Genomic DNA, 24,381 nt, shown 5'->3' with positions numbered 1-24,381 from the left:
GACATACAGACCAGCCGACCTTCAACTTGGCCTCTTTAAGGGCCAGGTTAGCGTCCGCCGACGGTAGTCGGAAGGTAGCTATCTGGGTCCCCGCCGGACCTCTGCGGAGACGGATTGACTCCTTAGCCACCTCCACCCCGCACTTCGCTTTGAGGGCTTGTGCAATGTCGCACCCTCAGTGATTTCGTCCAGGTTTTTAAGCTGGAGAGTCACTTCTGAGGTGAGTGCCCGCTCTTGCACCTCCTTCCCTAGGACCTTTTCAGCTACCGTTTTGTAGGTAGCCCCTTTGTTTTTGGCGTCCTTCCGGAGCTCAAGTATCATCTCGCCAGTGCGAGATCGGCGGATACTCCGCACATCCGCCCCCAGATCCTTGAACTGGGTTTCCCCCCTCATCTTCTTCAAGACTTCTGAGTACTTCGACCCATCCGTCTTGAGTATGAGGGCATCACGCCTACTCCGCGCCTTTTTGACCTTTTTTGGTCCTCTGACCGCTCCGCCATCTTAGCGCGTCGCACCTTCCCGACGCTTCCTACCCTCTACGGTAGTCCAAGGGTTGCCCGTAGCCTCCACCTGTGCCTTTTCCGCGGTGGACCTTGAACCGGTTGGCGTGTTCTTCCGTGGGAATAGCACGGTCGTTTCTTGGTGTTCCGGGGGCCGTTTCCCCCGGGGACTGCCTCGTTCGCTTAGCGACCTGCCCCGTGGAGCAGACCGATGCGAACGAGGGGGCGTCTATCTGCACCTCTTTAGATGCAGTCCCCCTCCCGGTTCTGGCCGCTTTCTCGGCCGCCTTCACCCGAGCTACGAGTTCTTCGTGCTCCTTTCTGGCTTCATCAATGTGTAATGACCCAGTAAAAGTATACACCTCTAAGTATCCTTCTTTGTTAATTGTAATCTATCACAATACTGGCAGCACGGTATGCTGGCGAAAAGTATATAAAGATTGCTGACGATCGGTTCAGCAAGCTCACTTTTAGATCAAACTTATAAGCGCTTAGTGTGGTGTCCGCGAACGAAAAAGAAACGTCCTGTTAAAGATATCTCGGATAATTCGTTTTAGTGGCGACGAGGTAAATTAAGTGCCGGTGATAAGTGCTAAAAAAGGTGGTTGCTGATTGCTGTTGTAAAATTAAACAGCGTCTTCAGTAAAAAGATGTTCGTGCGGTGAATTTGGTGGCAGTACTCCGGTGGTTTTTTTTTCGCGTTTTGCGACCGGATGGTTGACGAGTTTTCATAAATTTCAAGCTGGGGTCTGCGTAAGTAGTTTTAAAGCTGCTGTTGCGTCCATTGAATTGTGCATTTTGGATGCTTTGTGTGAAGCCATTTTTCTTACATTTGCTTGTGGCTTGGGTCTGAGGACGCCATCGTGGAAATATTGTATGAGTAAAAAGAATAAAAGCTATTGTCATTTTGATTAAAATAAAAGAAATTCATTTGTTTTATTTCAAACAAATTATTCTGGCATTTTTTATATTTTGCTGATTTTTCTTTTATATACATTTTTCCTCTAGCATCAATTTGCACGGTTGAAAAAAAGGTGTACTAGTTGGCGTTGACGTGAAATATCTAGATTGTCGGAAATATCGGGCATTTTATTTGCCAAGTTTTGCAAGTCGAGCGGAAGAGCTCCTTGAGACGATTTAATTAAAATTGAATTAAAACCAGCAGGATTGAGCATCGAGTCAGCGTGTCCGGTCGAATCTGACGGATTGTGCGACGAAGCTATTTTGTTTTACACCGTTAGGCGGTGTCGGTGAGGAACGGATTTGTCTGGTAAGCGTTTTCATTCTTTTTATTATACTCTAAATTGCATTCTGGTTTTGTTAGATAATGGCTTATAGTGACGAAAACTCAAGCCATAATGGCACCGTTTTAATCGGAACAATAGAGCCTTATGTAGTTGGTTCATCTTTTTTAAATTATGCTGAAAGACTTGACTATTTGTTCCAAGTTAATGGCATTACTGACGCTGCCAGACAGAAGGCTCCTTTCGTAACTTTGAGTGGGCCTGCTGTATATGAAGAACTTAAGCTTCTGTATCCTTCATCGGAAGATCTTAAGTTAGTTTCTTATGCTGATATTTCTAAAAAACTTAGAGGGCGCTTTGATAGGGTTGAGTCAGACCTTATTCAAAGATACAAATTCTATAATAGAGTGCAAGGACCTAACGAAAGGGCAGAGGACTTTGTGCTTGCGGTGAAACTGCAAGCCGAGTTCTGTGCCTTTGGTGATTTTCGGGAAACGGCTATCCGCGATAAATTGGTCATGGGAGTTGCCGATGGAAAACTCCAAGAAAAGCTCTTGAACGAGGACAATCTCAGTTTGGCAATGGCAGAGAAGATGATTGTCAACTGGGAGTTGGCTGGTTCTCGGGCTAGAATGATCAATGATCGTCAGGGTGGCCAAACTGCATCCGTTAAAAGCCGTTTAGGTCGGAGAGATTTACATGATAGGAATATGAGTCATAGTAGAAGCAGAAGTCGTAGTAATGTTCATAAACGGAGGTGGCAAAGCAGGAGTACGGAACGGAAGCGGACTGGGCGTTATGCGGATTTAGTCTGTGACTTTTGTGGCATTAAGGGCCACATCAAGAGGTCTTGTTTTAAGCGTAAAAGAATGCAGAAGAATTCTGTGGAATTTATAGACGACAAAAAGGACCTGAGTTTCGGTGACGACAAAATAGCTGATTTGTTTGAGCGGCTAAAAGCGGGCATAAATGACACGGACAGTGATAGTGATTCAGGTATCTGTTGGAAACGTGGTCGTCACGGCGCATCGTAACCAGCTTAAGCTACCAAAGAACACAACTGCTAAGGCGAGCGGAATCCTATTCCCTTACGCTAGCAGTCATGATGAGGCGCGCACTGAAGGAAGCTACAGTCGCAAGCGAGATTTTCGCTCATCGAGTTTTTACGAAGAAGAAAATTGTCGAGGATTTTATAAGCTGGCAACACAGGCTCCGATCATTTTACTGTTTTGTTGTGTCATTTAGCAAGATCTATCGAAGAAAGTTAGCCAAATTTTTCCTTTTTGGACTATCGTGTGTGCCAGTAGTGAAATATATTCAATAAAAGTTAGAAATAGGGTGAAAATTCACTCAGAAGATTCGTGATTCGTGATTTGTGAAAAAAATGGCTGAAACAAGGGAAACCGTTTTGTTGCGTGTATGTGTTTCGTTTTCGTGGTGAAGGAGATGGGAGAAATTTGTGTGTGTCAACTTGATGGCATATTGCTCATCTCATCGTCAAAGCATAACACCAAAAGATAAGTAGAAGTAATATTGTAACAGGTTGCATGTGTAGTAATTTTGTATTTTATAGGTAAAAGATTTTATTGACGTGTCTTGAGTACTTATTTTTCATCTGATCTCATTTCATTACATTTCTGCTTATTGGTACACGAGTGTAGTATGAATAACAAGTACTACCGTTTTCCAATTGGAAACGGTTAACTGTCACACTGCTATATTCTTAGACTAAATTTTTTTTCACCTCTCTCACACACTTGATGAACGTGTGAAAGTGGAGATGGCTGTATATTACTGTGTACTTGACGTGATTGTGTCGCCTGCTGTTGTATAGGGGAAGATGACAGGCGATTTGATTGTATCCGTTCTCGGTTTTAGGTGATACTGTTTTCTTTTCGCCGCTCGCAAATTTATCGTTTGAGGTGTAATCAGGGATGCCACATATACAGATTTATCTGTATTTTACAGATTTTCAACTCGAAAGTTGATACAGAATCTGTATGTACAGATTTACAGATATTAGCTTAGCTTAGCTTAGTTCTGACTGTACATATCAATGGTTGCTACTCCGTGATGGGTCCGAGCCATTCAAGATGCACAATGAATCAACCGAAGAAACAACTGGGAGTGGTCATTCCTCCTCACTGTGCATCATTCAATGACCCGATTTTTTATAGACCAATAACGGCGCCGGCCACGTCCTTACAGTCAGTAGAGGATATTGTCAGTTTCGCGCAACAACGGCACACCTCAAAATTTTCATGTTGAGATTTTGATTTCAAACGATGCCAAACGCAGTTCAGTTTTATCTCACAAAAATTCGTTTCAAAATTGACAAAATACCTAGAGTTATAAGTAGATTTGTTTTTGCGATTAAAAAGATGCTTAAGAAGATGGTAAAAAAGAGATTTAAACTCATACAACTTGCTCATAATATGTACATAACAGACTCAAATAGGTTGGATGAGTATGGAAAGTTTAAAAATTGACTGTTTTCGTAAAAGCGAAGAAATGATTTTAAACGCAAATTTTTGAACCCGTTTCTCGTGAAACTATAATTTCGGGCTGTGTCAGTGTCGCACGAAACTTACAATACGGAAGGAATGTTAGAATGCAGTCTTTGCTTTGTTAGAGACCGAGTATACCTCTGCATCCCTGCAAAGACCACGGATGGGAGTTTTGTTAGTAGGGTGGGTTTCCGATCAGGATTCATTTTGATAAGTGATATGACCATTTCAATCCATTTGATCAATTGTAACAATATAATAACGATCATTTACCTATAATGTGGGATGAATAAAAATGTGTTTAAATACAATATGAAGAATCAGAATAGGTAAAACACATTTCGGTTGACTTCCAATTCAAATCTGAAACTTTCAAATTTTTTACGAACAACATGCAAAAAAGTAATAGGAAAATATCCGAAAAATATCTGGAGGGTGCATTATGGTTTGCTGAAATTAATTAGATGAGCTTATATGAAACTAATTCATGTCAATAGTGGTTGCTCTGCTGTTCTCTGCGGCTGAAACATGAATTGAAATCAGTTATTACAGTAGATGAAATAGAACAGCGTTTCTCAACCTTTTATTGTTCGCGTACCCCCTGGCGATATTTTCCAAATCAATTGTACTTGGAATATTCTCGCAGAGTAGGAGAGAGTAGAGGTAGATCATGTTGTGTTGTCGTAGTCTAACTGAGGTTTCAAATTGAACTATGGTTTGTTTGATTGCTACAGTCATGTTTTAAAGAGCAAGTTTGAACAACAAATAAAGTATTATAAAAAAATGTCCGCCGTTACTGATACCCCTAGGGGTACGCGTACCCCAGGTTGAAAACCGCTGGAATAGATGAACTAATAAAAAAAAATTGATTCACTCAATAGTGGTTGCTCTGCTACTTTCTGCGGCTAAAAACATATATTGAAATAAAAATATTACAATGACATTGCAGTGCTAGCTCAGATGTGTCACTTCCCCAACCATTCACAGCATAGAGTCATCTGAACAGATAAAACACGTTATATTACAAATTTTCACATTAATTCTAACGTAATTTTAATTCCCTAACAAAAATCCTCACGTTCCAATGAAATTTGTTGAAAACGGCCCAAAGAGATATAGGGAAGAGCTTTATTAGCATTCTTCCACAGCTGAAATTATAATGTGCAAGGGTATGATAAAATATGTTACGAAAAAAAAAAGTAAGTGAACTATTATAAGAAAATCAAAAAATGTCACCGGTGGTTGTTGTGCTGCTTTCTGTGGCTGACGAAATTAATTTAAATAAATAGTCAGTATTTGGAGGAAAATATAACATTATATAGTTCGTACGTAAACAGGCGACAACGATAGCAAACACAGGCACAAGAATTTTTTCTTCAGTTTCAGCCAGGCTCACTGGGAATAGATATCTAAATGGTTCTTGTTATACGACGCAAGAGTTGCCTAATTAATAGAAAAACTGGCAACGCACCAAGTAATCAAATATGTTGTCAAAGCGCTCAAAAATAGGACATATCATATAACACATTTGTTCAAAAGCTAGAAATATCGAAAAAATAGAGCAAAAGATCCCGGTTAACCGGAATATAAACGTAAGAGAACACATGCTCCTCGCCATTAGTACCTATAGCGAAAAGGCACGAAAAGAAACGGTTATCAAATTCTCTCTCCAACTTCATACGCACACAGCCGCACCAGCGCCTATACACCGACCACCGAGCAAAAAAGGAAAACTTCGCATCGACTTCATCACATCTTCACAGGCACACAAATATAGTTCGGAAATAGTGAGCCTGTACGTCAGAGAACCGACAAGGCACCCACCGCTAAGGAAACTGTCACACCAAAATGATCAACGGCAATGCAAAATTATACAGTTCGCCCGTTCTGATGTTGACAGCCGCCCCAACGGCGAGCGCCCCGCCGACTCTCCAACATACAGGTCCTCTATTCGGGAACAACACAAGCTAACAAATCTTTTTTCTTCATACTCAACCAAATAATAATAACAATGTATTGTTGGTAATTTTAGTACTTTTTGGAGTCCTAAATCAAAAACTCTTTCCAGTACCACAGTTATTCTTGGTACATGCAAAACATCACCAACACAAATACTTATCCTTTGATCTCCATCTCTCCAACGAGGCATGGTAATGTTGCGAGCGGCGTTGCGCTTTCGAGCAGCAGCAAGAGGTTTTGCCACCGCTATAGGTGATTCGTATTACCGTACATAACACACACTAACACCACTACACTATGAAGACGCACATGAATCGTAAAATTTCAACTTTTATTTTTGATTATGCGGACTCCGATTTTCACTAATAGCCACACTTTCACTTCCACCGACATGGTGCACTAATCTGATTTAATCGCACTTCACTCCGGTGGCCTTACTTCCCGAAAACTATGTAATTTTTCATTTTATTCGGGAGACGGTTATTTTTCAACTTGTACGGGCTTAACAGTGTTGCCGATCTGTATGTACAGATTTACAGATATTTGGAAAAAAATACAGATTTACAGATTTTTCGATATTTATGCTACGAGTTTGTATTCAAGTAGTTATTTATATTTCTATGCTTTTCTGCTTGACAGTTTTCTACAGTGTTCTGTATTCTTTGTGTCCAGTTATCTGGCAACTTTATCTCACTTGCTATGCTCCATTAGGGGCTTACATTGTCACGGATCTGCAATCTGCTGACAGTTTGTAATTTTAAAATCATGTTATGGGCATGAAAAGTAGCGGTGATATGCTATCCCGTTTGCACACACGCTGAGACACTAGCCTTTGAAACATGGCGCGATATCAGCTACCTGTGAAAAAGTGTCGAAGCAAAACACACTCCTCACTCCTACACATTACTGCTCGCTGATGATATTCGGGTTATTCGCGTTGAAAGAGATTTTGAAGGCTGTTCGCACCTACGTGAACTCTCATATGTAATTGTTAAAATGTGCGTGATGAAAAAAGCAAAAATATTTTTTTCCTTCTTTTTCGCATGCAAAAACAAAACAAATATCAGCAACACCGTTAACGTGGATTGCTGATTAATTTGGGGTTTTTGGCAAAGATGCCAACCTTTTTTTGTATATTATGCATTAATAAAAAAAACTCTGTAGGTATTCAGATTCCTGTGCTTAACTTAAATTAAACTTAAACAGTGGTATGAAATGACAAACCATGTACTTATATAATGTATGTATCATGTTGACAATCTGTATAGAATCTATATGCCTGTATGACAACCTGTATTCGCGACTACGAATTAGCATAGATTCGTCTATATATCTGGCATCGCTGATCAGAAACAAAACAAAACAACTATCAAGCAAAGCCGGTAAAGTTTTAATAAATCGTTGCGCGTTTTCAGGCCTCGAATTTCTGCTGCTTATACGATACAGTTTAATTGGTAAAGCCTAAGAAATGTCTGAGAAAACGCTTGTGGAGTATTTCCATAGAGGTAAGTAAATAACTTCTACTATTTTAAAACTGCAGTCATACTGAAACAATCTATTCTTTTGTCTTACTAAAAGGAAAGAAACACCAGAATTCAACGTTTGCGAACCAGAAATCAGTGGTTTCAAATGATGCCAATAATAATAATGCAGCTTATGGTATGTTTTTTTTTTATAATTTAGTTTGTGGTATGTGTTTTATAACTTGGTTATATTTTTTTTACAGATGCACATGGTTGCGAAAACTTTGCTGTAGAACACGGAAACATGGACAACTCTGCTGGGTCAGGTGCACTGTGTGTTGACACCTCGAGGGAAAATAAAACTTCCGGAACCCATAAAGAACAGAATAAAACTCGTCAGAAATTTTCGATCAAATGGTTGGACACTCCTGAATTATCATGCTTTGAAAAATACCACAATGATCCGTATTTCACCTTTTGCCGGATTTATTTGTCAAAACTTAATGTTGCAAGAGGCGGAAAATCCAACCTTACAACACATCTGTTATCGAAACGCCATCTCTCGTCTGCATCCCAAGTTGCTGGTACTCCGGACAAACTAATAAAAATTACCGATAGCACTTTAATGGATAAAGTATATTTAGCTGATCTTAAAATTTGTGCCTGGGCCCTTGAGCATAACATTGGGTTTTCAGCGGTTGATTCTTTAGCTAGTGTTATCCGTGATTTAGCAACTGAAGATCCAAAAGTATTACCCCAATTGCGATTGGGTAGAACCAAAACATCAGCAATGATAGAAGGTGTATTGGCAGCTGCACATTCTGAGGAGCTTATTGAAAGAATGCGTACACAAAATTTTTCCCTTATAATCGATGAATCCACTGATAAAACTAACACCAAAACGCTTGCTATTGTGGTAAGAATGATGGACGAGACAGAGTTTCAAGTGCAGGACTTGTTCTTCAAGGCGATAGAGGTTGAATCAGCAGATCATAAAACAATCTTCGAGGCGATTGTGGCTGAATTCGAAACCAATGATATCGATTATAAGAAGCGACTAAAAGGAATAGGATCCGATGGAGCATCGGTTATGGTAGGAAAGCACAACTCTGTAATGCGATTGTTCGAAAAAGACTGTCCTGGTTTGATCTGCATAAAATGTACATGCCATTCACTAGCACTATGCGCTAGTAATGCATGTGAAAAGTTGCCAGCATATATCGAATATCTAATGCGAGATGTCTATAACTATATTTCCGGTAGTCCTAAACGTGATATGGAATTTAAACGTATTCAAGAAATAGTCGATTTGAAACCAAAGAAGATTTTACATCCATCTGCCACGCGGTGGTTATCACTGGAGAGCGTTGTTCTCCGAAACCTAGAGTTGTACTCCGAGTTAAAATTATTTTTCGCTTTTCAATCAAACCACGACCGGAACCCGACAGCTTGTCGTATTTACAATCATCTAAGTGACGCAATGACAAAACCGATACTTCTATTTCTTAGTTACGTGCTTCCACTTATTAATAAAGTGAACAGAAATTTTCAATCGGAAAGCTCACATTTCTGCGAAATCTACACAGAAATGAAAACGTTGCTACTGATTATTTTGACAAATTTCTGTACGAAAGAATTTACAAATTTTGTTGCAAAAGGTGAAGCTATTCCGAATGATTTCGAAAAGTTTCTAATGCAGCCCAAACAGGTTTATGTGGGCGTGGACGCTGAACATGCGCACAGTGAACTTACAGATGAATTACAAGGAAAATTTAAACTGATTTGTCGTGAGTTCTACGGAGAGCTAGCCAAACAAATACTCAAAGGATTCGATTTCAATGATCCAGTTTTAAAAACAGCTGCTTCACTTAATCCAGAGACGTTCTTGCAATTACCCGACTTAAATGACGTAGTACGTCAGTTTCCTAATTTCCTCGGTCAAGAGAATAGGCAACTATTGGAAAATGAGTTTCGAGAACTGAAAACCAAGCTACTGTGTGAATCAGATGAGAAAAAACTTACTTGGTCGTTGTGTCTCAATGTTCGAAAACGAAACGGAAATTTTGCATATCCAATGTTACGAAGTTTTATTTCGAACTTTTTAATCATTCCTCATTCGTCAGCATGCGTGGAGCGAATTTTTTCTCTGTATAACGCGAATAAGACAAAATTCAGGAATCGATTATCTCCGAAATCAATGGATGCCGTTTTGAAAGCGAAGAGTTATGTAAATTTACAGGGAGGAGCTTCAAAAATAACCGTAACAAGCAGATTAAAAGATAAGATCAACAAAAACATGTATAAACATCACAAGCAATGAATGTTCAATCAGTGGAAATTTTTGATTGAAGCAAGGTTTTAAAATAAAAGTGTCGAATTAAATAATTAAAAATAACAATTTTTTTTTTTGATATCCAGATTTTGAACTTTGAATAAAAAAGTAACTAATTTTAAGCAAGAGTTTTTCAGTAGTAAAATATATTAACATCAAATAGGAACAAAAATGAATGAAAATATCATGTCTCAACAAGCTTCTGATACAGATTTTATTTACAGATTTTTTTCCTAGCAATACAGATTGTCAGATTTTTCCAATGAAAAATACAGATATAAATGTGGCAACCCTGGGTGTAATACCGGTTATGCGCGATTCCTATAGCGGTAGGTTTGTGCGACATTTTTTGTTAAATTCGCTACTTTGGTGGAATACTCTTCCACTGGAATTGTTCGTTTGCGGTTTTGAACTACGTCAGAATTTAACTTACATCGCTTAAGTGTAGTACGCAAATTGAATAGTTTATTTTGTTATATAATATCAAATAACGCCATTTACTTTAGATTGCTATTTGAGTGTTTGCAGTGGTGGGCACCGCTAATCGAAAATTTAGCGACGCTAATCGCTAAGCCGCTAACCGGAAAATTTAGCTCGATAATCGCTAAACGCTAATCGCTAACTTTTTAATATGTAAATAGTCTTATCGCTATATTTATTGCTCGTGTTTTGTAAGATTTTGACCACTTTGATCTTTTTTGGTTAAACAAACGATAACAATTACTTTTTGAAGCTAAGTATTTACAGTAGTAGGTTCACGAAACAATATTCATATTTGATTTTGTAAAAACAAGTATAACAAAAGTTATTTAGCTTGCATTGAAAATAGATACTCTCAGGAATGTTTTCATAAAAATTCAATTATTATCTGAATCGCAAAAGTAGAACCATAGTTGTCATAATTTCAAGCGCATTGCAATTTACCAAAGTTCTTGGTGTGCCGAAAATTTAATCTAGACCTTGTGCTTGTTCTTCAAAATGCTCCTGTGGCTTGTACGATAACTGGAACTCCATTCTAGGGTAAAAAAACTGACAAAAGTGACTTTCGCAGTAAAGTACCCAAGTAACCAGTAAGCACTAAATCATTGCCCTACAACAATACTTTATTTGATTACAGAATTCTGGGTAAGAGCTTACTCTGACCTAAATGCTTGTATATATCTGATATAATGTTAAAAAGGCGAAATAGCGAGCTGATAAAGTGCTGCAGGTGGCAACCCTTGATATGCATCACTAAAGCTGATTTGGAACACCCATGAGATTTCTCTTTTCTGACATGTGAGTTAAGAAAACAATTCAACAGGGACTTTTCATAATATTCTGATATCGATGGTTCAGAAACCACGAACCTAGGAGATGTAGATCCTGGATCCAACCTACTAGTTTGTAATTGTTTTGTATTGGGTATTTCGGAAAATTTCATGCTTTCATATACCCGAACTTTGCGTCGAAAATTCCCACTCCTTTAGTTTTTTTTTCATTTACGTGGAGTATCCATGTTCCGTCTATTTTTAATTGACCACTCGATATCGCTCGTTATTGGCACTTACGAAAAAATGTAATGTGTCTTCTATATGCATTCAAAACACTACATCGTAGCAGTTACGGTAGCCCTTTAAGTGCATATTTTGCTCTCAGTAATGCTAGTTTAGCATGATGCCCTAAACATTGAAAAACATGATAAAAAGCTATTTAGCATTAACAAGGCTGAATTAGTGCTAATAAAATGCTTTTCTTCTAATGCTTATGGTTACTTGGGTATGTTCACCTTTCGAATCAATTTACGTACGCCATCAGCAATTCAGTTTTTCTAAATATTTCTATTGTCGTTTCTCTACAAAATTTAGCGAATTAGCGATTAGCGTTTCGAAGGCCAAAATTTTAACGACGTTAACAGTTTCGCTAACCAGCTCAAAAATTAGCGAAATTGCTAAATCGCTAACTGAATTTTAGCGTCGCTAATTAGCGAATTAGCGGAATGGTGCCCACCACTGAGTGTTTGTTATATATGTTCTGAGCGCATGGCGAGTCGGTCCCGTTAGTATTTTGAGCAAGCCGAGAAAAATTTCATTCAATGTATAATTTCATATCATTGCTCATTACGATACGGGACTATATTATTATTATTATTATTATTATTATTCATTTATTTCACATGACGTAAGACAATGTCTTTTTTGTGCCATTATAGATATTTACAATGCAGGTACATAAATTCTGGCAAACAATGCTCATTCTAAACGTTAATATTCTATTCTCTATTGAAGTAATCTAGTGCAGCTTTTTTGTACAATGTTTCCGACTGTATTCGTTTAAGCTCCATGGGTTGCGCGTTCCAATAAACCACTCCTCTCACAAAAAATGATTTGCCATACAAAGAGGAACGATGTGATGGAACCACAAAGTTGAAAGAACGACGTCCTTGGAGCAGCCTTATCTTCTGGATAAGACTTAAGGGTTCATTTCGATGGAAAATTCTCCACAACTGCAGACATGCTCTCATCTCATAAAAACGACGGAAGGGACATCCGAGAAGATTTCTTTGAAGATACCGGACCGATGTGAAGCGATTAAGATTATACACGTAGCGGCAACAATCATTTATGGCAACTTCCAATTTCGACATCATAGCCATGCTTATTCCAAGGTGGATGACGTCACCAAAGATGAAGTGCGGCAATATCAAGGATTTGAACAACTGGAGTTTAATGTGCTGAGGTAGATCTGACGTAGTTGCGCGTAAAGTGCGAAGGCCAGCATATACTTTACCGCATTGAGTGGATATAGCTTTATCCCAGCTGAGGTTATTTTGGAAGATAATGCCCAAGTTGTTCACGTGATCTACGAACTGGATGTGATTTCCTTCAATGGCAAGAGGTGGGAGAGCTGGATTTAGATACTGATTGGTTCCGAAGAGAATAGCTTTGGTTTTTGTGTGGTTTATCCGTAGCGCATTTCTTGAGGCCCAATCTACTACTCTTTGAAGATCTTCATTTAGACGAGCCACTGCAGTTGAAGCGTCAGGGTGGGAGCAGTAGAGTTGCACGTCATCTGCGAACATTTGAACGCTACAATGTCTTAGTATTCCGGGTAGGTCATCGATATATGTAGAAACCACGAACCTAGGGCCCAGCCAAGTACTGAGCCTTGCGGGACACCAGAGGTGACGTAGACTGCTGCTGACGATACATCTTTACAATATACCACTTGAGTTCTACCAGTCAAATACGACTCAATGAGACTGACAGCAGATGACGAGAAGCAGAAGCGTACACGAAGCTTATGCAAGAGACGTCGATGAGATATCGTGTCAAACGCCTTGCTGAAATCAATCAACAGTAGAGCCACCTTATCTTTTTTGTCAACCAGTACAGCAATATCGTCATAGACACGAATCAACGCAGTTTTTACACTGTGACCGTGTCGAAAACCTGCTTGGTTCTCGTTTAGTAGACTCATCGATGAGAGAAAGCTACTGATTTGTTTCTTCAACACTTTTTCCAAAACCTTAGACAAGACACTGAGCAAACTGATAGGTCGAAGGTTCTCTATAGAGTTCAAACATTTCTTCTTTCGCAAAGGAATTATTTTAGCGCACTTCCAGACCTCCGGAAAAGTCGATGCCACAATAATCTTGTTGAAGAGTTGCACAATATAATCGATGATGAGTGGGAAAATTATCTTAAGAAATTTAGTGGGGATCTTGTCAGGATCAATTGCATTTGACTTGATTTCAGCGAACGCATTAATCACCTCATACGCTTCAATTTGCCGAAAAAAGAAACTACCAACATGCTGTCTCCCATGGTGTTCATAACTATTGACGTTGTTGTCGATAGTGAAGTGACTAGCAAAATGTTGATTTATTAAATTTAGATCGAAGGGACATTCTTCTAGATCCTTAGGTTTACCAACTCCCAGACCTCTCACCATCTTCCATAAATTCGTAGTTGAGCCAATAACCGTAAAATTTCTCTCGATGTGTTCCGACTTGAGACGTCGAACAAGAGTATTTGTCCTGTTTCTCAGTTGCGTATAAACTTGTTTCTTCTGATCCTTGTTTTCTATGGTAGCGTTCCTCCAGTCCCTGAACGCCATGTCTCTCTCTATGATAGCTTTGCGTATATCGCTATTGAACCAGGTGCTGTAATGCTGGCGACGTTTTACAGTTCGTAAAGGAATACATGAGTCGTGAACTGCCATAATTTTATCATTGTATTTTATCTTTTATCATTGAAAAATTCAGTGAGTTCATTAACGTCATCTATATCGCGGAAAACATTCCAAGGAACACTATTGATACTATCTCGCAGTGAAATTGGATCAAAATTGACGTAGTCGCGGTAAGTATCAGCATGAAATTGTACATCAGCACAAGTATCAATGCTTAACGAGCAGAAAATGAGGTCGTGTTTAGACATGCCAGGAACAGATACCTGTAAAAGGCGATAGCCATGTCCGGTTTGTTTGTGACAAGCAAGTCCAGTCGAGAGCAGCCATCGTCATAAAAATAAGTAGGCTCAGTCCCTGGTCATGCTGTACGTTGTAAAGACTTGCTCTAAGCGTTCTTTTTTAGTGCTTCTACGTAACCAGTCTGTGTTGAGATCTCCGATAAGCACACAATGTTCATAAGTCGATAGAAAGGTAGCCAATTCACTTTGCACGAAGGTTGATGCATCGTTGTCCGGAGGATTATAGATCGCGGTTACCAACACAATAGTGCCACTGATGTTGAGCTCCACAGCCAGACATTCTGTTTTGCATGTTGTCGAGGCGGTCACGGTCGTTGAGTAGACAGTTTTGAAAAAGATTCCTTCACGAATATAGATAGCAATTCCACCACCCCTTTTGTACGCCCGATCGTTACGTACGAGACGGTAGCCAGGAACACTAATGGCACCATCAGGAATGGAACCATTGAGCCATGTTTCCGAGAAGCAAGCCACGGATATCTTGGAGTCATACAACATTAGTTTGATCTCTTCGAACTTACAGAATATGTTTGGATGCTCTCCCGAAGTTTTTCAGAACAAAGTTGTTGAATTCATTAATTGTTATGAAACTATACATCTTTAGCTACCATTTCCGCCTAATATTATAGTTTTGGTGGGGGTGCGAATGGGTCGGACTCACTATGCACGGTAATATTATGCTTTTAACTTTTTAATGACTTCTTTAGTTTTTAAATAAATTTTGTTGCTTCCAAGCGAGTTTTCAAGAATTGAGTTTTGTTTTTTTTTTTCTGCAGCTTGCCCCGATTGCCTTAATACGTGGGATGTTTTTCAATTTTTAAACACGCTGACTTTGATGGAATTGGAAACATTACAATTTAAAAATTTATCATTCGCGTTATGACCAGACGGTTACGTACAATTTGCTTAGTTTAATGTACTTGTTTTATGATTTTTCGAGCTGTTGAATAAATGTTGAAACAATTTTATTCAATCTCGTTGATATCTTGTCGGTCGGCAAGACAACTAACTCTTGATTGCGATTGTTTTGGCATTTTATAAATCAACTTGTTCTAAGTCTGTCTTGTTCGATATGCATATTTGCATTTTTTTGAATTTTTGAGCTATGAATGCATGAAACTTTGCCAGGTTTTATACTCAGTAGGTATTTTAGCTTAATCATTCGAGAATAATCACCGCGAAACTCCGTGCGCGTCTGCGTCGGTAAAAGGGAATAGAGATGTCGTTTATAATGCTCCGAAGTAAACATGTCTACGGCCCGAGATTTTCGGTGTGTTTGTGACTTCCTGCCTGTTGGTTCTATTTCAGCACGTTGCGACTCAGAGTAAGTTTCGTTCGTTCAGTAACTATAGCATCGTTCATCAAAAACACATTTAAAATATTCGCTATAATATATACGCGATGTTTACCTCTACTGAAGTGCGCTTCCTTCTTGCAGGTATTTGAGATTGGTAATAAACCTTTAATTTAATACGTTGATACTTCGTATAGTTAATTATTTTCGCGCGCCTCATTCGCATAGGATAAGGGGTTGATAAGGAAGATACACACCGTTGGTGTTCGTAATACGCGAGCCTCGCGCGAATCATCATTCGATTCCATTACTTGCCACGGAGACATAATTACACAAACCATTCTCTCCATCGCAGAATAGTTATGCGGGATAAGCTCAGTCTTGGTATGACCGGCCAACCGAAGATTGCCTGCTCGTTGTTTTTATATAAGCGTGTCGCTAATCGAGTTCGATTGATAATTATCGTGATTGATCTAACAACTACGCAATGTATACCTATCAAAGAATCGTGTCTTCCGAAGTGCGTTCTCAAGAGTATACGGGATTGAACATAAACAAATGTTTAAACACGATGGATGGTTTACGCGCGCTCCGCTCCTGAATATTCCCGATGTTTGGCATTAAAGATACTTCGTTCGCCTTCGTAATAAGCTAACTTCGCGCGCAGCATTGTCTCTTGGTCTAAACCGGTACAAAATATAAATAAGCTAATTGTGCTCTTCTAGTCAGTCGGCTAAATTTAGAATAAACTGAAAATAGCTAAATAGAGACGGGTAGGAGTAACATATATGATCGCATCACTTATCAAAGTGAATCCTGATCCAACGAGCCCTCCCCTACTAACAAAAACCTCCTTCCTGTGACCTTTGTGGAGATGCAGAGGTAAACACGGTCTCCAAATAGCAAGGGTCACAATAACATCCCTTCTCTCTTCCCACCTGATTGCAAGGACGTGGCCGGCGTCGTTATTGATCCTTTAAAGTATTGAATCACTCAAACATGTACAATGAGAATGGTCGGTCACTCCCAACCCCATTCAGTTGATTCACTGTGCAATTTTACTGATTCGGATCAATCACGGAGTGCAACCATTGATATGTGCAGTCAGTCAAGCTAAGCCAAGCTAAGCAAGAAGAAAATTGTCGAGGATTTGAGGAACCAGTCATCAAATGCCGGAGATTTTCTGGATCATTGGATGGCGATCGAGATGAAGCAGCAGAAATAAAAACTCCTACCTTAAGGAGATCGAATCGATTGAGGAAGGCGAAAATAGGAATTTTGTTTACTATCAAAGAAAACAATGAAATGTTTAATCATAAATATTATTTAAAATATTTTCTTATTGTAAAAATTTAAGATCACTTTTAAAAATCATTTGTACATTTAAGGGGTAAGAGTTGTAATGACCCAGTAAAAGTATACACCTCTAAGTATACTTCTTTGTTAATTGTAAATATCTATCACAATACTGGCAGCACGGTATGCTGGCGAAAAGCGGTATGCTGGCGACACCTTTCGACGGCCTTGACTGGCAAGGGACCGTCTACCGAGATGTCTGGTGTGGACACCGACGGATTCGCCGTTTTTCCACCTCCAGACTTCGCCGCATCCGTCTCCGCCATGAGACCGCTGGATGCCACCTCGTGCGAAGGGATTTGGTAACCCCTCCGCACCCGTCACTTTTGTTTTTGAGTTCAACATTTTGGCTGCTGCTGCCTGCTGCTAGTAAAGTGAACTGATGGGGTGAAATGTTCGAACGGTACCTTTTATACCAAGGCTTCGTCAGTTAGTTAGAAAGAAGGAGAGGCCAAGTAGATAATGAAATGACAAGGAACGTTAATAAGCATCGGAAACAGAAAGTGACAACAACAATAGCAACAAAATCAGATCGATTGTATCCGTTAGTGTCGACTGTGCTTGGGAAGAGAGGTAGTGTTTTGCTGCGCGGTATGATTTAGACAATCGATATTAATTACCAATTTTTCAATAGTGTATCTCAAACAATAGTTTGTTTTTGTTACATAAATTTAACCGTAAAAGAATTTCTGATCGATTGATGCCAAAACCTCGGAAACCTGATTATAAATGACTGAAAAATAAGCGCTCAAAACCTGACACTTTTTCCTGGTTGGGTTACTAAATTTTCAAATTCAGGTGCCCAACTTCGATATAGACGTTAGTCAACGTCATTAAAACATTTACGGTGTCAAAAGTGTGGTCCGAGTGTAGCTACACCGCAAAAACGAAAACGACATGAGAGTCATTCGGGGACGCCACGGCAATGCAAAATTATACAGCTCACCCGGTTTGATGTTGACAGTTGCCTTAACGATCACGCTCGTAAATAATAACTCTAAAATGAGTAACATTTGACGCATTTTCGTAAAAAGTGGAACAACTCTAAAATTGAGTAACTCCACAAATACTCAAAACTGAGTAATACTAGGCGTCTTTAAAAATGAGTCATTATAACTCAAAATTTGAGTACGACATAACTCATTTTTTAGGTACAGTACAGTTTCATTACTGGCTAGAGAACCGCCACGACCAACAAACGACACCATATATTCATCAATAATTACCTTGTAATAAATGTAAACAGTTATAATGCCTTCTGAGGCGCACACAATTGAAAAACATATGTCACAAACTGAAGCACATCATAATCACCTTTCAAAATGGACGTCGTTATATGCGACGTTACTCAGAAAGAAGTTATATGAAGAGAACCCAAAAAGTGAGTCAAAGTTACTCAAAATCAAAAATAGGGAACCTATATATTAGAGAAATGACAAGACACCCACCGTTAAGGCAACTGTCAACATCAAAACGGATAACGACAATGCAAAATTATACAGATCGCCCGTTTTGATGTTGACAGTTGCCTTAACGGTGAGTGTCTCGGCGTCTCTCTGGTGTATAGGCTAACTATTCTAAACTAGTCAGCCTATACACCAGAGAGACGCCGTGACACTCACCGTGAAGGCAACTGTCAACATCAAAACGGGCGAGTTGTATAATTTTGCATTGCCGTTATCCGTTTTGATGTTGACAGTTGCCTTAACGGTGAGTGTCTCGGCGTCTCTCTGGTGTATAGGCTGACTATTCTAAACTGAGTCAGAGTTGCTCAGTTCATGAGTTATTATTTACGAGCGTGATGAGTGTCTAGGCGTCTGTCTGGTGTATAGGCCAGAAATGCCAGATATATTTGAAAAATGTCTGCAACTGCTCGAAAAACCGGAAAAATGTGCTCGAAAGCTGAAAAAAATCTATCCGTGATCCGAAAAAATTTCGCTCGCGCAGGCCTGTAAAAATCTGCACACATTTTAAGAAAATCTGTGCAAATTTAAGGAGACTTTGACAAAAATCTGCAGAAACCGTGGAAAAACTGCAAATATCTGCACAAGGACTTCAAAAATCTGCGTTTTGCAGACAAATCTGCACTAATTTTAAGTTTTTTTTTCACGGGCGTGAGTATCTCGTATAGGTTTTTGTCAGATTTCAAGCAGATTTTTCCGGTTTTTCGAGCAGTCGCAGACAATTTTCAAAAACATCTGGCATCTCTGCTTTCAGCTTTGCAGAAGTTATTTGTCAATTGATGCTTAACTGCGTACGTTTCTTCTTATTTTTCTTAATATTATTCTCAATGCTATTACATATCTTGCCAAATACAATATTAAATTCCAAGTCATATTTTAACTTTATTTAAACGATTGTATTGTTCTATTTTGTAAATGTAATTTTGATAACTTTGCTGTGCTCTAACTTGCTATTTTCGCTATGGAAGACGACGAAGAAAACTTGTGCAAGTATGGGACTCCATTGCCGTTGTATGGAGAAGGTTTGTATAAATATATGTATATATTGAACTGCATGAGAATCTTAAAAAATATTTATAGATGAAATACCTGCAAAAAAACCAGTCTCTGTTGAAGACCAAATTGTATTGGATGTTAACGGTAAACGACGTTTTCATGGCGCTTTCACCGGCGGTTTCTCTGCCGGATATTGGAATACTGTTGGTTCAGAAGAGGGATGGAAACCAACAGAATTCAAAAGTTCACGTGGGGACAAAAGTTCCTTCAAGATACAAAAACCAATGGATTTTATGGATGAGGAAGATTTAGGTGAATTTGGTATAGCACCTCAAAGAGTTCAGGCAAAAGAGGACTTTGCACATTCCAGTAAAGGGGTGAAACGCTCTTTGGCTCAAATCAATTGGAATGGTCCGATTGCTGGACAACCGGTTCTACGATCGCTACTGAAACCGGCGAAAGAGAAAACAGCTATTTGTATATTAAAGAAAATGGGATGGCGTGAGGGACAAGGGATTGGTGATCGTCAAACACGGACAGAAAAAAAGAAAATAAATGAGCGAAACAAAAAGGAAGAGTACGTGATGAAAATCTACGGATGTGCACTCCCGAAGCCAGGTGGTAACTGTGATAGCACAACAGATTCAGACAGTGATTTTTCTGACTATGAAATCACGTTTGCTCCGGACGATTTTGATCCTCTTGTAGCCGCGATTAAAGATAACAGTTTCGGTCTTGGATATTCTGGACTACAACGCCAAAATGCAATTAAATTCAACCTAGTCGATACGTTGGAGGTCGTTGGCAGGAATAACAAGAAGCTTTCCATTCGTGGTCAAGCCTTTGGTGTTGGAGCTTTAGAAGATGATGATGAAGATATTTATGCAAAAGATGATATGTCTAAATACGATTTTTCATTAGAACACGAATTAAAAAAAGTACCTGCGTTAAAATTGGATTCCAACTTTGAATGTTTGGAAGGTTTCTGCCCAAAAAGAATAATTTATAAACAATCCAAAAGAGTGTATCGGGTAGTTCTTCCGGAAAATTTTATCCCGCGAAACTGGGGACAGAGGCTTAGCAGATTTGAGCCGTTGAATGAAAATCTTGCTAAGTTAAATGAGAAAAAACAATATGTATTTCAAGGACTTGGTCGGCATGAGTTGACTCCACTAGAACGAAGTCATGTTCTAGGAGAAACTCAAAGTTTGGAATCAATGACTTATAGAAAGCCAACAGCTCACGTGATTGAAAGAAAAACTGACACAGCTTCAATTGCAGAAACGTCTAGCGAAGTCAGTTTATCTGAACAAGTTAAAAAAATTAACACAGACCCCCTAAAATTTGATTTGAAAGTAGAAATGTCAAATCTTGGATCTACTAGAGATGGCTTCAAACCATTCATAGCTGACCCTGACAAACAAGAGCGATATGAGAAATTTATTTCATATAAATCAACAGTGCAACATAAAAATAACCACGAATTCCTGGTTTCGCTGCAGCCGCTCGGTATGTCTGAATGGGATAGAGAACGTGAATTTAAAGAATTTATGCAAGCTCAGCGTATGTATCGGCCGTTGGATGGCCTTATGTCCGATCGTTTTATAACCGAGTCGAGTATAATAGCAGAAAAAGAAATCGAACATTCAGTAAATCGTGATGTGAAAATGAAGCGATCTAAATCCATGTGGAAGCCACATAAGGACCTGTGTAAGCGCTTTAATGTTCCGGAACCGTTTGGTGGTACGTTGGACATGGAAATCGAAAAACCGAAAACCAAGTTTTCCGTTTTTGACTATCTTGAGACACCCACAAATAATAAAACCAATTTTGTAACCCCAGTGATTATTCCATCAAGTTCTGCGAAAACAGTGAAATCAGTACCGGTACGAGTGTCAGCGGAATCAAAAACTTTAGAAAGCGTTACTCCTTCGAGTAGCTTTAATTCTCCGCAAGAACGAAAATTCACCGAATTACGTTTATCGGTCAATAAAAAACCTGCACAACGATCAGAATTGGAGCTAAGGGTATTAGAAAGTGTCAACAAAAAACCCGAAGAAAAGAAGGATCTTTTTAAATCAATTTTCTACAGCAGCGATGAAGATGACTTTAAAGAAGCCAATTCAAAACAGTCAGTGCAAAAATCAGAGTCATCATCACTAACCGCAAGTGAGAAACTTCAATTGATTGAAAGTCTTGTAGCCATAAAACCAGCCAGCGAAATTAATATTCTTCGAAACAATTCTCCCCCGCGCGGTATTTTTAAAAGTATACTTGATATTGTTTCACCAGCACAACCTAATGATGGGAAATCAACACAATGTCCTGAATCGTCTCATTTAGAAGACACAGAGATTACAAATGAATATTACGGTCCAAAGCTGCCTAGTACAATTTCGCACACACAAACAGCTTTGTTGACTTCAGAAACCAATACAACTTTTTTGGAGCCAGCAGCCAGAGAACGTGATTTTGTTGAAAAATGGGTAGAAAAAAGAAGTTCTTCAGTCAGCAAAGGTAAAAAGAAAAAACATAAAGTTCATCGGAAGACGAAAAAACACAAGAAAGAAAAAAAGAATAAAAGGTAGACATTTTTATATCAATGTTTTGAAATGAAAATCAGAGTGTTATAAATTGTCTGATTTTCAATTTCTGTTAAATGACCTTTCTAAAGTAAGACCATTACAATTTATTTGATTTCATGTCAGACATCTCCTCCCACCCTCAAAAATGTTCAAAATTTAAAGGGGAAAATGAGAAGATTCAAACCGTTGTTAACATTACAATTCTTCCGACAGCATATAAGCTTCATTTCTGCCTGTTTTGCTAATTTTAAAATAGTGCGCTTATTGTGTTATTTTTCATCATTCATTTGCATACTTACACATTTTTATTGGAAATAAGTCTTTTTATATCTCGGTGTTATTTACCTTCTTGCCCCCTTCACATCGTTTACTTTTGCGAATTTCTTTATCCCCAGAGCTCTAGTTTTGACCTGCAGCCAACCTGACTGCTATCAAAACCCTTCATTATTCGCTTGGTTTTGATCCGGTATTAATCTGACAGCACCTCTGAAGCACTGCGTAAAACAACTATCTCGCATTTTTTTCTTGGTTGCGTCGTAAATCGCAATATCATTTTTTTACTCCTGCGTGAGTTAGCACTGACCCAGTGAAATAAAGAAAATCGCTATAAGATAACCTTGGACATAAAGACCACTCAAAATTAGTATCATTTGTTGGCCTTAATACAGGAGACGAGGCGATTTGACTTGACCATGCATTTTAAATGAGACGAGTTGCTCGTCGAAGCTTTCGTAATCCGCCCCGTTATCTCATCAATCACCATGGCTTATTCGATAATCTTTAGAGGTGGCTTTATTATCTAATCAACATAATTATAGTCAAATGATATTTATAAATCACAAAACATCTCCTATTGTCAATGAAGATATGATGAACTGTATCCTGTTAGAAGTTCTATTCATTTCGTGTATCGGAGAATTCATTATATCTTTGCAAAAGTCCTAAGCACTGCAGCAAGCAATGCGTACTAGCAGCAGAAAGAGCTTTTAGCATTAGTAAATCCGGATCAGTTGGAGATAATGGATTAGAAATACTTTCAATTGCTCTGGCAAGTGCCGCGTTACTAAGTTCAGTTTGCTGCATTTGCTGTCTAGCTGCTCCAAATGCATCATGCGCCGCAAGCTGATCTCTTGGCGCAAGTGACGTTGTCGAGTTCGAATGACTTTCTGCAATAGCTCGCAAACCGTCAACCCATTCCTGTCTGGCGCGAGCATCACCGGCACGTAACTTCAGCATATCCCCTGACGCACAATTCACGGTAAACGTTTTCGAGTCCTCATCGCTGGGACAGATCACTGCTCCAGAAAGATGTACTTGACCTCTGGGCGAGTTACCAATGATGTGAGGGTTGGTATCGTCGTTTGATTGTTCGCACAAATAGTAGCTAAGAAGTCCTGCTTGCGCATCCACCACAAACCAGCGATATTGCCATCCTATAACACAAGTAATTTTTAAAATTTGTTCGAAATGTTATATTTCAAATATGTGCCTTTTACGACATTTGTATATTTATACAACTGTCCATTGAGCTGCTGTCGATTCATATTCAAAATCCTGCTCAAACTAGATTCCATTATCCAATAGTAAGAACGACAAATAATGGTCAGAAAGTTTTTGGTTACGTTTTCTACGGGATGCACTGGACCAATTTTTTAAACTGCTTTTTAACTCAACTGCTGTTCTTGACGACAAAAACACAGTGGAACATTGTTGTAATAACTATGAATCTTTATTTTAAAAATTGTTCTGTGCCATGCAGTTATTGTAGCACATATTTTAAACTCTTGCTGACGGTATTACTATTTGTCTTGAATTTCGTGTGGGAAAAATGAGAAGGATTGTGCCCTTACAATCAGCGTTGCCAGGTCATTTTTTTTAAATCTGAAAAAGGCAAAGAAAAAAATCTGGAAGTCATTTCGTGAGATGAAAGGTGAATTCTCGCCAAACATGTGAAAAGGGCCCATGTGCCAAATGTAAACAAGCCACAATTTCACGTTTTTTAATAAATTCAAGCTTAATCTACCCGTACAAATAAGATAGTTTGATTAAGAGTAAATTCTTTTATCAATAAAGCTTATTGATAAGGGCAGATTTCACTTGTATTAATCAAAAAACGAGAAAATTTGGCTCGTTTACATATGCACATGGGCCCTTTTCACATGTTTGGCGAGAATTCTTCGGATAAAAGTATTGGGGAACGTAAAATTTGA

The 24,381-nt window shown here is 38.8% G+C and overlaps 4 protein-coding genes across 5 annotated transcripts in view; 3 read left to right on the top strand and 1 right to left on the bottom strand.

Moving 5' to 3' along the window:
- The window catches only part of LOC129721402 (protein FAM200B-like), a 53,856-nt gene extending 43,760 nt beyond the window's left edge, over positions 1-10,096 (top strand). Inside the window, exons 1-4 of one of the 2 annotated variants that reach the window (XM_055673918.1) lie at positions 1,570-1,770; positions 7,626-7,715; positions 7,789-7,869; positions 7,937-10,096. In XM_055673918.1, the coding sequence (XP_055529893.1) occupies positions 7,679-7,715; positions 7,789-7,869; positions 7,937-9,993 (2,175 nt within the window). In that variant the 5' untranslated portion in view covers positions 1,570-1,770; positions 7,626-7,678 and the 3' untranslated portion in view covers positions 9,994-10,096. Of the gene's footprint in view, positions 1-1,569; positions 1,771-7,625; positions 7,716-7,788; positions 7,870-7,936 lie in introns of those variants that run through there. The other variant, XM_055673917.1, reaches the window with a different exon arrangement.
- On the top strand, positions 1,828-2,778 carry LOC129720221 (uncharacterized). The gene has a single exon (XM_055671670.1). The coding sequence runs from the start codon at positions 1,828-1,830 to the stop codon at positions 2,776-2,778; it is 951 nt and encodes a 316-aa protein (XP_055527645.1).
- Positions 10,097-19,361: 9,265 nt separating the features above from the next.
- Positions 19,362-22,992, top strand: LOC129721400 (G patch domain-containing protein 1 homolog). The gene is made up of 2 exons (XM_055673916.1): positions 19,362-19,612; positions 19,671-22,992. Exons 1-2 carry the CDS (start codon positions 19,552-19,554, stop codon positions 22,172-22,174), a joined length of 2,565 nt encoding a protein of 854 aa, XP_055529891.1. The 5' UTR covers positions 19,362-19,551; the 3' UTR covers positions 22,175-22,992.
- Positions 22,946-24,007, bottom strand: LOC129721406 (oxysterol-binding protein-related protein 11). The gene is made up of 2 exons (XM_055673923.1): positions 23,661-24,007; positions 22,946-23,604 (listed from the first exon to the last, which is right to left on the bottom strand). Exons 1-2 carry the CDS (start codon positions 23,743-23,745, stop codon positions 23,066-23,068), a joined length of 624 nt encoding a protein of 207 aa, XP_055529898.1. The 5' UTR covers positions 23,746-24,007; the 3' UTR covers positions 22,946-23,065.
- Between the last annotated feature and the right edge of the window lie 374 nt (positions 24,008-24,381).

The sequence above is a fragment of the Wyeomyia smithii genome, chromosome 2 (genome assembly GCF_029784165.1).
Source record: "Wyeomyia smithii strain HCP4-BCI-WySm-NY-G18 chromosome 2, ASM2978416v1, whole genome shotgun sequence".
Taxonomy (NCBI): domain Eukaryota; kingdom Metazoa; phylum Arthropoda; class Insecta; order Diptera; family Culicidae; genus Wyeomyia; species Wyeomyia smithii.
This window is presented reverse-complemented; position numbering and strand designations above follow the sequence as displayed.

Coding starts and splice junctions, on each gene's coding strand:
- LOC129721400 (XM_055673916.1), top strand. CDS start 19,552: ATGGAAGACGACGAAGAAAACTTGTGCAAGTATGGGACTCCATTGCCG. Junction 19,613..19,670: donor ATTGCCGTTGTATGGAGAAG/GTTTGTATAAAT, acceptor AAATATTTATAG/ATGAAATACCTGCAAAAAAA.
- LOC129720221 (XM_055671670.1), top strand. CDS start 1,828: ATGGCTTATAGTGACGAAAACTCAAGCCATAATGGCACCGTTTTAATC.
- LOC129721406 (XM_055673923.1), bottom strand. CDS start 23,745: ATGGAATCTAGTTTGAGCAGGATTTTGAATATGAATCGACAGCAGCTC. Junction 23,605..23,660: donor ATATACAAATGTCGTAAAAG/GCACATATTTGA, acceptor CTTGTGTTATAG/GATGGCAATATCGCTGGTTT.